The following is a 13,520-nucleotide window of genomic DNA, read 5'->3' as shown; positions in this document are numbered from 1 at the left end:
CTGTGCTCCATATATGAGGTTTTTGACACTTCTGCCCACACATCAGTGGCCTCCATAGGCGCTCGCCTATTGGCCTGGTTACGGGCAAGGGCCATTCAAGAAGATATCCATGAAAAACTGGCTGATCTTCCATGCCTGGGGGACAACCTCTTTGGAGAAAATCTCTGGGAAACCATATCTCAAATTAAGGAGCAGAACTTGGCCGTTCAATCCCTATTAACCTCAAGGGCTGCTCCACCTAATCCCAGATGGCCCTACTTTGCTTACAGGAAGCTGTACTACTCCAGGAAACCTTACAAGACCATACCAGCAACACAGGCTTCCCCTTCTACCACAGGCAATACAGACCTCTCAGGGCCAGGTTTTCCACCCTCACCCCAGGTAACATCACCAACAAAAGCAGCAACAGCTGACAAAGCCAGCACACAGTTTTTGACATCCTCACCTCCAGCTATGTCTTCTCGATTGTGAGGGAGACTCCATAGCTTTCTTCCAGCCTGGCAACTGATCACCAACAACCAGTTAGTATAGAGAATTGTGGAACACAAATATTGCCTAAGCTTCATTTCAAGGCCACCAGCTCCACATCTATCGATCCCTTTAGCTGATCCATCACAAACAACTGTACCTCAAGGTTCAATAACTGCTTCAGCAGAATGCGATCTGGGAGATACCTATACCCAAAGTCCAGAACGGGTTGTACTCGCAGTACTTTCTTATCCTCCTCAAAAAAATGGGAGGTCTGTGGCCTAGATTAGATCTTTGCGCCCACAAGTTCGGATGCTCTCCTTAGGGACCATCCTTCCCTTTCTTCAGCACGACTGGGTGTGTTCGCTGGACCTGAAGAATGTGTATGCTCATATTCCCATCCACCTGTCCTACTAGTGTTTCCTTTCCTTCAGAGTGACCGACCGATGCTATCAATACAAGGTGCTATCATTTGGCCTCTTCTCAGCCCTAAAAGTGTTCACAGAGTGCTTGGTAGTGGTTGCTGCGCATCTCGGACATCAGGGGGATACAAGTTTTCCCTTACCTGGACGACTGGCTGGTAGTGGCCTCATCTCAGGGTATCTTGCACAGTCATACATGCTTTACTATTTGCCTTCTTCAGTTGCTTTGCTTCCTTGTCAATTTCAAGAAGTCAGTACTCACACCAACCCAGATTCTGCAGTTCATCAGGGCACTTATAGATACAAATCTGAGGACGTTTCTTCCCCCGGATAGGATAGCAAACCTTCGTTGGGTAGCTGCCTCATTGCTTCGATCTCCTCAAACAGTGACAACATCCTTAAGTTACAGGATCATCTCATAGGGGCTATTCATGTGGTCCTGAGCACATGGTTACACATGAGATGGATCCAGTGGGGGTTGCGCAAACAGTGAAACCTGCGCCTCCAACCCCTTCATGTCATATTTATGATAACCGCCGAGATGGAGCAAGAAATTAGCTGGTAAATTGACCTGTGCCCTATCGAACTGGTGCCCTGCTACATCCACCCCCTCATCTGATGATCATGGGCACAGATGCTCAATTTCAGGTTGGGGAGCTCACACCATAGGATTCAGGGTCTTTGGTTGGAGCTGGAAAATCATCTTCAAATCTTGTTGAAACTCAGGGCTATCTGCCATGCCCTTCATGCTTTCAACCATGTCTTATAAGGAAAGGACATAAAGATCCAAACGATCAAGTGCAATGTATTATGTAAACAATTGGGGAGGCACAGGCTCTGGAGTCTTTGTCATGAGACCTTACAGATCTGGCAGTGGGCAATATCTCGTAAAGCTTCTCTACAAGCAACATACGTTCTCGGTGTCAACAATGTGGAGGCAGACTGCCTCAGCAGAGTTTTACGGCCCCATGAATGGTCTCTGGACCAATCAGTAGGACATGCTGTGGATAGATCTGTTCGCCACAGAAGACAAAAGGAAACTGGATCGTTTCTTCTCAGCTCCTCACAGATCTTGGAGAGAGGCCCTGGATGCCTTTCTGTCATGGGGAAAGGGCGTTGTGTATGCTTTTCCTCCAATCCCGCTCATCACTCACACTGTTCAGGAACTCTTCCTCAACCGAGCCAAGATGATACTAATAGCTCTGGCTTGGTCCAGAAAACAGTGGTTCATGTATCTAGTTCACTTATCTGTCAAACCTCTTTTCCCACTCGGAAACAGGCCTACCCTCCTAACTCGGGAAGGAGGGAACATGTTACATCCCATGCTGCAATTTCTCCACCTCACAGCGTGGATGTTGAGTGCTCAGGTCCTGAGCCATCTCTCTCTACCAGAGCCAATTCAGAAGTTCCTCATTTCGGCTCATAAGCCTTCCACATGCCAGAACTACTCCTTCAAGTGGAATCACTGCATGACGAGGTGTGAAACACATGCAGTGGACCCCTTTACATGTACACTGTCAATGTTACTAGACTACCTACATCAGTTGTCAAGGTCCATTCTGGCAACGTTGACCATCAGAGTTCATCTGAGCGCCAAAGCAGCGTAACATGTTCAATATAGTGATGCCCCTTAAGAACATAAGAAATTGCCATGCTGGGACAGACCAAGGGTCCATCAAGCCCAGCATCCTGTTTCCAACAGAGGCCAAAAACCAGGCCACAACAACCTGGCAATTACCCAAACACTAAGAAGAATCCATGCTACTGATGCAATTAATAGCAGTGGCTTATCCCTAAGTATAATTGATTAATAGCCATTAATGGACTTCTCCTCCAAGAACTTATCCAAACCTTTTTTAAACCCAGCTACACTAACTGCACTTTTTTAAACCCAGCTACACTAACTGCACTTCTCTTTATATCCTCTAGTATCCAGATTTATGAAGGGACTGGTGTGAATTAGGTACCTGGTCATGAAAACCCCAGTGCCCTGGGACATTAGTGTAGTTCTTATGGTCTTTTCAAACCACTCGACTCAGCTTTTCTGAAATATTTTATCTGGAAAGTAGTCTTCCTAATTGCAGTAACGTCTGCACACTGCAGCAGTGAACTTCAAGCACTAATACATATGCCGCCATATCTACAATTCTTTCATGACAAAGTGGTACTGCAAAAGCACCCTGTTTTTCCCAAAGGTGGTCTCTGCTTTCCACTTGAACCAATCCATTATGCTTCCCACCTTATATCCAAAGCCTCATGCCCATGAGGGCGAAAGACTACTCCATATGCTCAATGGTAAATGAGCCCTAGTGTATTACAAGTGTCGCAGGCTTTCTTACAGAAAAACCCCACAACTGCTTGTCGCCTGTCACCTGAACAGAATGGGAGTTGCAGTTTCCTAAAGAACTCTGTCTAATTGGATAACTTGCTATATCCAGCATTATTACACAGTGGCTGACCTTGCCCCACCAGTGCGCATGATTGTGACATCTATTGCGCATCTGAAGGGCACACCCATTGAAGACATCTACAGGGCTGCCAAATGGTCATCTGTGCATACATTCACCTCCCACTACTGTCTGGACACTTTAGCTTCCAAAGACAGTGCAGTGGGATGCTCTGTCTTGCAAGAGACAAATTCTAAGTACTTTGCTCTCCACAGTGGAGTCCGGGTTGTGAAAAAACCAGGAATTCAATTTGTTACATAATAACTCTGGAGTTTGACTATTCATCTCTGCAACCCTCAGCTATCTGGACTCCCCACAGATCATGGCTAATTCAGCGCTGCTTATCAACGGTAAAAAGCAAGTCTGCTTATCATAAACAGTGTTTTCCACAGATAGCAGGATGAATTAGCCATGAGATGCCTGTCCACCTCCCTGGATAGCAGACTCTTACTTCATCGTATTGCTTGGAATGGACTGAGGAGAGCTACTCTGCCGATGCCTGTGCAAAAACTCCTGCGCATGCCCAGTAGAGCTGAAAACACTAATAGCTCGGAGAGAGAGTTCCATCCAGTGATGCCAGGGGGCGCACTACCACAGGTCATGGCTAATTCATCCTATTATCTACAGAAAACACTGTTTACGATAAGCAAACTTGCTTTTTTTGAGCTACAGTCTCCAGTACTAAACACAGTACTCCATTAAGTCTAGGTGCTGCAGTGCTGACCCTTGCAAATCTCTGCCGGTACCAGACTGATTCATGTGAAACGTTACTATGAGGGTAAGTCAGTAAGTAAGTCACAAATCTCTCTACTAAGGTAATAAAACATATATCTGTAATGTTGTCATATTCCATAGATGGCAGCACCTTAGAAGTGCTTATGTACATAAATAGTTATTTAAAATGTGCATGCGCAGGGGCTGTGTACACAAGGAAAATGGCTGCCGTGTTGACAGATTGTATAGTCGAAGAACAACATGCTGTTGTCTGATTTTTATGGGCTAAGGGCTTAGTGGCAAAAGACATTCATAAAGAAATGTATCCAGTATATGGAGAGAAATGTCTCTCGTGTAAAGCAATTTATAACTAGACCGATAAATTTGCACAAGGACATGCCGACGTGAACGACGAAACCAGACCTGGTCGACCTGTAGAGATTGCGACAGAGGCAACTGTGAAGCCGGTTGAAGAGATGGCTCGCGCTAACCGGAGGGTAACAATTGACAAAGTTGCCAAAGAAATTGGGTGTTCTCACGGATTAGCATATTCTTTAGTGCACGATGCATTGAACTTTCGCAAAGTCTGTGCAAGATGGGTTCCCAAACAGCTGACCGAAGACAATAAGAACAACCGGATGGGTGTCTGTTTGGAAAATCTCTGCCGTTATGCAAATGAAGGTGAATCAATGATGGCACTTATTGGTGACGAGTCGTGGATGCACCACTATCAACCAGAAGCGAAAAACGATTCCATGCAGTGGAAGCATCCATTATCACCAACACCGAGAAAGTTCAAGCTTGTGCCTTCTGCAGGAAAGGTGATATTGATTGTGTTTTGGGACCGAGATGGGATACTCTTAACAAGTTTTCAGAAGCGTGGTGAATCTGTTAATTCGGCTTCCTACTGTGCTACTCTATTAAAGCTTAAAGGAGCTATTCATAGAAAACGCCCAGATCTGGAAAAAAGAGGCATGCTGATTCTTCACGATAATGCCAGACCACACACTTCGAATGAGACTCGTCAGACAATTGTGAACCTGCACTGGGAAGTTCTTGAACATCCACCATACAGTCTGGATTTGGCACCCAGCGATTTTCACTTGTTTGGCAAACTGAAAAGCCATCTTGGTGGTAAACATTTCACCAGCAATGAAGAAGTGGAACAAGAGGTGAAGCGCTGCTTACGATGCCAGCCAAAAGACTTTTACGCAGAAGGTTTTGACAGACTTTTCAAACGCTGGGACAAATGTATAAATGTTCGTGGCGATTACGTTGAAAAGTAGTTGGTTTTTCCAGAAAAACTGTGACTATATTCTGTATATTTCACAGTAAATAATTCATCTTTTGCATTTAAATACATTTCATGAATATTAGTCCCATGTATGTTTGTGACTTACTTACTGACTTACCCTCGTAGATCCCTGATTCCATGCTTCAGCAGTTTGCAAAAGTGATGTCTTAAAACATAGTAAATAGTACACCTGTCATTAAAAATGAGATATATTTGAACAAAACAGAAAAGAGACTCAGGCATAAGCACACAAGTCAAAACAAGGCCAGGAAACAGGGAAGTTTGTAGTTTGATCAGCCTAGCTAGTTTTGCTTCAAAATGCATTTAGGAAGGATAATCAACAGCCCATGTAGGACTAAAGTAAGTGGTTACAAGGTATTCCTCAGACTTTAGCACAAATTTAGTACCAGGAGATCCACAGGTTGCCATAAACCTGTGGATCTACGTGCATAAACCAGGGTTTATGCACGTAAATCCTTCTGAAAATTACCCCCCCCAACAGCAGCAATTTTGAATAGCCACCTAGTTTCAAGGTCTGAACATACGTTTGTCCGTGTGTGTCTCACAGCTGATTTTCAGAGGTACTTGTTTTTGCTTGTATAAATCTTGTTTCTCTTGCAGATTAGCTGTAAGTGCATGCATGCTTTGTACCTGCTGTTTCTGCAAGTATATTTGAAAATGTCAATGTATGTGTACAGTTTACTTCTTAGATGTAAATGCCCACCTTCCCTTAGGAATGCTTTTTTCTAACCCAGCTCTGAGAAAAGCCAACATATACTTTTAGCCATTTTGAGGAAGACAGCTTCCAGCCTGACCAATCTACCCTAGTAAATACCTTTGAAAAATGTTCTTAAAATGTGTTGTGCTGTTGTGAAACAAATGTAGCAGTTGGCTGATTTTAAGTACAGTGCTTCCTCAGGTTATTAATATTTATTTCAATCAAGATGTGCTGTAAAAATAGTTTATTCCATACGAACTGGTAGCCTACCAATTTTTCATAAAGAGGAGCTAATGTATTTATTTTGAGTTTATTTTCTGAGTGGCTCTTCTAAATCTGAGGTTCCTGTACTTTCTAAGAGTTTTTATTCTTACAAAAGCACAGAGGGTCTGGAAGACCTGGCTTCTGCATTGCCCCTAATGGTTTTTGTTCATCTTTTACTGTGTGCAGCCATTCATCGGAACAGTCCCCGTCCAGTCAAGGTACCTCGATGCCACAGTGACCCACCTAACCCGCACCTCATCATCCCAAACCCCGAAGGCTTCAGGTATGTGCTGTTTACATAGCTACTGATTGTATTTAAATCTAAATGCAAGTGTACTATATGTTTGTGCTTCTGTTGCCTCCCTTCCCCCACTCCTCCTCAATAAAAAGTTGAACTTCAAGTCAACTTTTTTCTGATGGTAAGAAGCCTTTTTGTGCCTGCCAGGAAGAAATGCCAAAGGCTCCTGGGGGAATAGTCCTTTGTGACCTTATGGGTTTATGCAGATGAAGCAAAAGGGTTGTGCAGGCTGCTTGGTCAGATGTTGCTACTTTTTATGAGATCACCAATGGGGAACAGGAAGTAAGGCTCCACTAACCCACTGAAACTAGGTACTGGTTAAAAATTCTTCAAATGATAAAGATCATTCTAGCGCCATCATCGGTATTGCTGTTATGTTCCAGTCCAAAAGAGTCATGAAAGTGAGAAGCTGTTGAGATTTCTGACTCTGAGGCAGCACAGTGGTGGCTTGCTCCTTTGAAACCCCTCTAACAGAAGTCCTCTGTTTTCATAAGGGAACCATACCCTATTCTGTGGGAAAAGAATGGGTTAACACTCTCTAAGTATCAACTGGGCTGCTGCACAAGGTATCACAAAAATGAATCCAGAGGGTTAAAATGATACTTCACTGATGCCAGTTTTGCTCAGGCACAAACATTCTGGCTTCAAATTTGTGCTGCTTGAAACTTTGCTCCTGCTGGTGTTTCGAGCCCAGGATGAGGTTGCTTTGGGTTAATCAGTCATGAGAACAGAGCAGACTTTCTAGTGTATATATTGTTTCTGGCAACAAAGGTTTGTGCTATCTGCCACTGATGTACCAGCGTTTATTTGGGAGATGAATGCAATTATCTGTAATTTTATTAATTTTAAATATTATATACTGCAATATCAGACCCATGTGCTTTGAAAAGCACTGCTTTAGTTGCCTAGGTGTATGTTTACTTCTGCTCTGTTTTTTGTTGGGGTTTTTTTTTTTTTTTTTACTAGATCCAGATTAATAGTGGCCCCTAAGACTGATAAATATCATGTCTAAAACAAGAATATAATACTGGAAAAATAATCCCAGTTTAGAAATGAAGATTAAACATCTGAATTTCCCCAGTAGGTCCTCAGGAAGAGGTGACACAAAATGTTTACCATTCATGGTGTAATACATTTTTATTATACTGTTGGTTTTATACTGGTACAGACTTGTCAGTAACATCTGTTCAACATCTTGAGCAGCAGGCATATTATACCATTGGACTCTCCCTGAATGAGGAATTTGAGCTTGAGAGGGTTACACCTACTGAAGCAATCAGTCTAGAAAGAAAGGAGCTGTACCAAAATGTTCAGATGTCAGGTAGCTTATTAGCACAAGCAAAGTAGGGCAGTTAATCAAGCCTCTATTTTTACCCACAGAGTTGCCTTTCTTATGTTCATATATCTTTGTCTTGTGCTGGACAGGAATTTTAGAATACTTTGAAGTTCCTGGAGATTGCATTAAATAGCATTAAAGTGACATTTCTGCACTTCTAGACCTGGGGGTTTAGCCATGCTCTGCCTTTTCATCTCCCATGCACTCTATTCTTTCCTGCCTTCTAACAGCTAAGATACATTCCTGCCATAATTTATACCATTATTGTATTATGTAGATGAGGACTAAAACTTAACAAAATTCAAGTGTATCTTAATAAAATCTTTGTGTGTGTATTTGAATCAATACACACATACAGATATAATTTTTTTTCATTTCAGACTGTTGAATTATTTTACTCTATTTTTCTAATCTAAAAGTAAGCTGAGACTCCGTCCGTGTCTTTTAACGTGTTTCCTGAAGTGTCTCTTCTCATCGCAGCAATCGGATTGTCCCTTCTGATGTGCGGAACCATTCCAACGCTGCTGTCAGTCGCCCCACTCCCATCGGTAGCGACTCCACTCCACCCAAACCTGTCAGCAGCACAAATGATACCAGGTAGTGCCACTCCATGAATCCACAACGTCCGTTCTCTCTATCTCTCTCTCCCTCTCTCCACAGCACTCCTGCAGTCTGCTTCCAGGCAGGCAGAGGCTGGCAGGTTCACTCTTACAGAGAGCCACCCCCAGGCTTCTGCAGCAATGTCCAGATGTTTTCTAAATTGCTTATAGGTAACTATCCTGGGTCAAGTACATGTAGTCCCAAAAGACTAGCCATTTTTGCATGCAGATTTTGCTATGCATGTTTGTAAATCAGGTATGAAATTTGTGTCCAGGCTACCATTGCACTTCTAAACTACTCTGAGGCTTTTGATTACTGTCTCTTATTTCATGTACATGTTTGTTAATTACAGCAACATATTTTTACACATGCTTAACCTACCAGATACTTGCTATAACAATATCACAGCCAGCATTTAATGTGTTAATACTGAAAAAATATTTTTCCTATAGACAAGAGAATTGGGAAAAAGCCTTAGTGGAACAGGCTCTGTCTATTTGATAGTTGTACAGATGAAAATGTAGGTCAAATTATTCTATTAAAATAAACACAAAATGTAAACTTCTAGTTCTTATATGGAACAATAGTAGAGAAGGTAAAAACTGCTTTGGTCTTATCTCCTCAAATATAAACTGCTCATAAATTTCATAAATACCTTTCGTCTCCAGAAAAGTGTTGTTCATGACATCAGTTACTTTCAAAACATTATGCATTAGAGCTTGGTGAGCAAGTGAATACAGTTCTGATGCACCTACAAATCTCTTTTCCTCTCTGCTTCCCCCTCATTTTACAGAAATGATGAGTTGATAGTGCTAGGATAACTATCTGGAAGAGTGTTTAAAAGTGTTCACTGACAAATCTGTTGCAGCCATTTACTCAGACAAGTAAAAGGAAACCAGCAGAGAAAATACTGTGTAGTGAAATCCATTTGTGTCAATTTCCACGAAGATCTCTTGTCATGCGTTGGAGGGTATGCTCCTAGGACAAGCAGAATGGTAGTCCTCACATGTGGATGACATCATCAGATGGAGCCTGCTGCTCTCCGCACGTCCACGCGAGGTCCCCCTTCAGTCTCTTCTTTTCCGTGGTGCAGTAGCCTTGCGGTTGTGGAGCTCCAAACCCTTGAAACCGTATTTTGCTGTTTTTTTTCGGGGGGTTTCTGCTTCTGGTCCCCCATTGCATTCGGTTCTTCCAGTAGGTACCTTGGTTTTTGCCATCGTTTTAGCAGTTGATGCCCGATTCCTGTGTGACTCCATCGGTCATCGACTGCGCGCCGGCCTCTTTTTTTATGGCATCGGGTTTTTGAAGGTTCCCCAGTGCCCGCGGACCATGTCTATTACGGATCTGCATGAGGTGTGTATCCTCTGCCTGTGGGCCTCGCACAACGTCCGAGGGTGTTGTTCGTGCGATCAAATGACCCCTAAAGGGCGTCATGCATGCTTGGATAAAATGGCGAAGAATTTTGGCTCTCCAAAACCATCCACTTCGGCGTCTGTATCCTCCAAGCCTAAGGAACGTGGGGAACCGTCCCCATCTCTTCCCCTGGCGGTCCCGCTCTCCAATACCCCTAAGGATCGAGGAGAGGGAGATCAATCCTCTGTGGTCTCTCCCTTCCCCTAACCTCAGGGTCGTCGTCCTCTGCGCCAGGGAACGATCGGGCCAAGTGCCGGAAACCCAGGAAGCATAAGACACCAGTCACCGTCCTGCTAAGGTTCCGGTTCTGGAGTGGCATCGGCAGCTGTTGAGCCACCATCAAAGCGATACTGGACACTGGTGCCCTCGGTAGTCCAAGGCGTACCCCACTGCCAACTGTGCTGGGTGCTGTGCCTCCTCGTGATCCATCCGAGGGTGTGCCAGCAAAGCCTTGTCCCCCTCCATCAGTCCTTACTACCCAGGACTTTCAGGAGGAGTTGGACCGCAGGGTGCAATCGGTGGTGCTCAAAGCCATACTGATGCCCGAGCCTCCGCCTTCGCTTCTTGCACCACTGCTGGAGCATCTGGACGTCCTTCTTGGCGCCTTACCGATACAACCGGTGCCTGAGAGGCCTCCGATGCCTCCTCAGCAACTGACGCCTTCCACAGGCACTATCCCGATTACCGTGTCCTCCGAGGAGAATAAGGCCTCGAGGACGGCACCCATGCCCGCAGTTGCCCAGTCCGCTGCCAGTTTCCCCCAGCATACCATGGCCAATGCACCTCTCGATGCCCGGGGATCCATCAGTGCCTTTGGGGCCCAGGCCTACCGCATCTCCCGGTCCCCACCCTCGGCATCTGGCCCCTAGCGAGGAGGAGGGTCCCTATGACCCATGGGGCGATATCTCCTTGGACTCATCCTCCGAGTTCTCTGACTACCCCCTCTCAGAGCCTTCCCCTCCGGAGGAGCGGCGTCTATCTCTGCTCGAAGACCTGTCGTTCGCCAGCTTTGTAAAGGCCATGGCAGAGGCCATCCCCTTCCAGCTTCTGTAGGAGGAGGTTACCCATCAAAAGATGCTGGACGCTCCAAAAGAGATTGTGGTGGTGCCGGTCCACAAAATCTTTAAGGAGCTCCTCCTCCAGTGTCGGTTGCCCAGGTAAACAGGAAAGCTGATGCCACTTATCTGGTTCAACAGGCCATGGGCTTTGAATGGCGGCACTTATCCCACCAGTCTGCAGTGGTGGAGTCCGTGCTTAAAAAGGCCAGGCGCTCCCGGACGCATACTTCTGCCCCTCCGAGGCGCGAACACAGAGGGAGCTCAATTGCATAGGGAGGAAAATGTTCTGGCGGGCTACGCTGGTGGCTTGTATTGCAGCCTACCAGCTGTACATAACACAATATGACCGCAACCAATGGAAGCAGGTCCAGGAGTTTGCAGAGGGCCTTTTCCAGCAACAGCAGGAGTCCCTAGTAGCCATTGCCACGCTGGGGCTTGAGGCGGGTAGACACGAGGTCAGGTCTGCCTATCACGTTTTCGAAACCTCAGCCTGCCTAGCCATCGGAGGCATCTGCGCCAGACGGCTGGCTTGGCTCCGGGCCTCTGATTTCTGACCGGAGGTTCAGGACAGGCTTGCGGACCTCCTCTGTATAGGCGAGAACCTGTTTGGGGATAAGGTGAAAGAGATCATGGCGCAGCTGAAAGATCAGCATGATACTTTTCAGCAACTCTCCGCCAGCCCATCTGAAGGCCTTTCTACTGCCAGGAAGTCCTCCAGGCCCGACTCTCGCAAGCCCTTCTTCTGGCCAAGGTAGTACTTCCCTCCAGCTGCCCGTACTCGCCTGCCTCGGTCCAGCCCTAGAGGTTGGGGTAGGTAGCAGCGAGTTCCAAGGGCCCAACCAGCACTCCAGCAGGTCATGTCTGCCGGTTTTTGACTGGCTGCGAGGGGGCGTGAGCCAGACGCCAGTTCCCCTGGTGGTAGATCCCCCCAGTCGGTGGCAGGCTCCTTTACTTTGCCTGCCGTTGGGAAGTGATCACTTTGGACCATTGGGTCCTCTCCATTATTTGCCAGCAACTTCAGCAGGCTCCCAGAGACTACTCCCTCATGTCCATTGTGGGGTATGCCTTCAATCAGACATTTCCGCCCTTCTAGTGGTGGACGTGGTAGAACCGGTTCCCTGCGAGCAGTGGGACCACGGCTTCTACTCGAGGTATTTCCTCATTCCAAAGAGGAATGGTGGCTTACACTCCATTCTTGACCTCAAGGCGTTAAACCAATTTCTCGTAAGAGAAAAGTTCAAGATGGTTTCTCTGGGCACGCTGATCCCACTCCTCCGAAGGGGAGACAGGCTCTGCTTCCTCGACTTAAAGGAGGCTTATTCCCATGTTGCAATTGTCCCCAACCACAGGAAGTACCTCCGCTTTCTGGTGAGGATGGCACATTGTCAGTACAAAGTACTGCCCTTTGGGCTGGCCTCAGCCCCACGTGTCTTCACATTTGGGTAATTGCCAGTTCCCTGTACGTACCGGATCAGTTCAGACTCGTGGGTTTTGCCTCCACACCAGCAGATGGAAACAGAGCAAAGTTTGTCAGGCTCTGCATAAATAAACCTATGAGTAATAGGGAAGATAGGAAGGGGTCAAATGTATAGAAAGTAGGGTAATTCTACTAGTAATAAATGAATGGGTGGGATTCTATGATAATTTTGTAATATGTTCTAGTTTAATTATATAATGGCCATGTAAGAAGCATCAGGATATGCTATATGTTTGTGTATTTACTTGAGTTTTGCTACTGCAACTCAATTTTATTGTAAACCGCCTTGAAATGAACTTGAAAGTCGGTATATAAGGATATATAAATAAATAAAATAAATAAATACCAGGCTGCCACCCACAGCCTGCCAGTATTACTCTGTCTCCAGCAGATGGTACGGGTGCATGGCCCACAGCCTGAACCGGTTTAAAAAAAAAAATAAATAAATTGAGACATAGGTTTGTAGTTAGGTTCTTGTTGGACTTCTTTCTCTCATTTCAGTTTTTCTTTTACTAAAAAAATTTAGGTAAGGAAGTTTGCCGGTCTGTCCTCCCAGGGGTTGTCAGGTCCTGAGGGGATCATCCCCACTGGTTGAGTGGACTGCTGGGGCTAAGGGTCAAAGACCCTGCTTACCTTACAGTCCAGCTGGGGTGATACTGGGGAGCCCGGCTCACTCACCCCAACCGAGCCGCTTCAGGACTCTGCGAGGGACAGCTCCCAGGTTAAAAAAAAAAAGCATTCTTTGTTTTTGCTCCTCACGGTTGCATCGGACGGCGGCTCTTAGGGCTTAGTGCGGCGGCGGCCGGTTCCTCTCCCTCCCACTTCCCGTTTTCCTCTCCGAGTGAGTTTTTTCGCGGCGTCTGTTAGTGTTTGGAGCCGAGCATGCCACGTGGAATGGCCTGCTCGACCTGCGGCTCCGGCGCGCACCTCTCGCGGGATGGGCTTTGTTTGGCCTGCATCCCCGGAGGCGAGAGCTCGTCGGGTTTGGCTCGGGTGGGGGGGGGGGGGGGG

The 13,520-nt window shown here is 46.0% G+C and overlaps 1 protein-coding gene across 7 annotated transcripts in view; it reads left to right on the top strand.

The window, feature by feature from the left end:
• Positions 1–13,520, top strand: part of MAP3K4 (mitogen-activated protein kinase kinase kinase 4) — a 464,119-nt gene that overhangs the window by 347,693 nt on the left and 102,906 nt on the right. For 5 of the 7 annotated variants that reach the window (XM_029594154.1, XM_029594149.1, XM_029594148.1 and 2 more), the window contains 2 exons: positions 6,514–6,610; positions 8,442–8,558. In XM_029594154.1, the coding sequence (XP_029450014.1) occupies positions 6,514–6,610; positions 8,442–8,558 (214 nt within the window). The remainder of the gene's footprint in view (positions 1–6,513; positions 6,611–8,441; positions 8,559–13,520) is intronic. The other 2 variants (XM_029594153.1, XM_029594152.1) reach the window with 1 other exon arrangement.

Source organism: Rhinatrema bivittatum, chromosome 3 (assembly GCF_901001135.1).
Source record: "Rhinatrema bivittatum chromosome 3, aRhiBiv1.1, whole genome shotgun sequence".
Taxonomy (NCBI): Eukaryota; Metazoa; Chordata; class Amphibia; order Gymnophiona; family Rhinatrematidae; genus Rhinatrema; species Rhinatrema bivittatum.
This window is presented reverse-complemented; position numbering and strand designations above follow the sequence as displayed.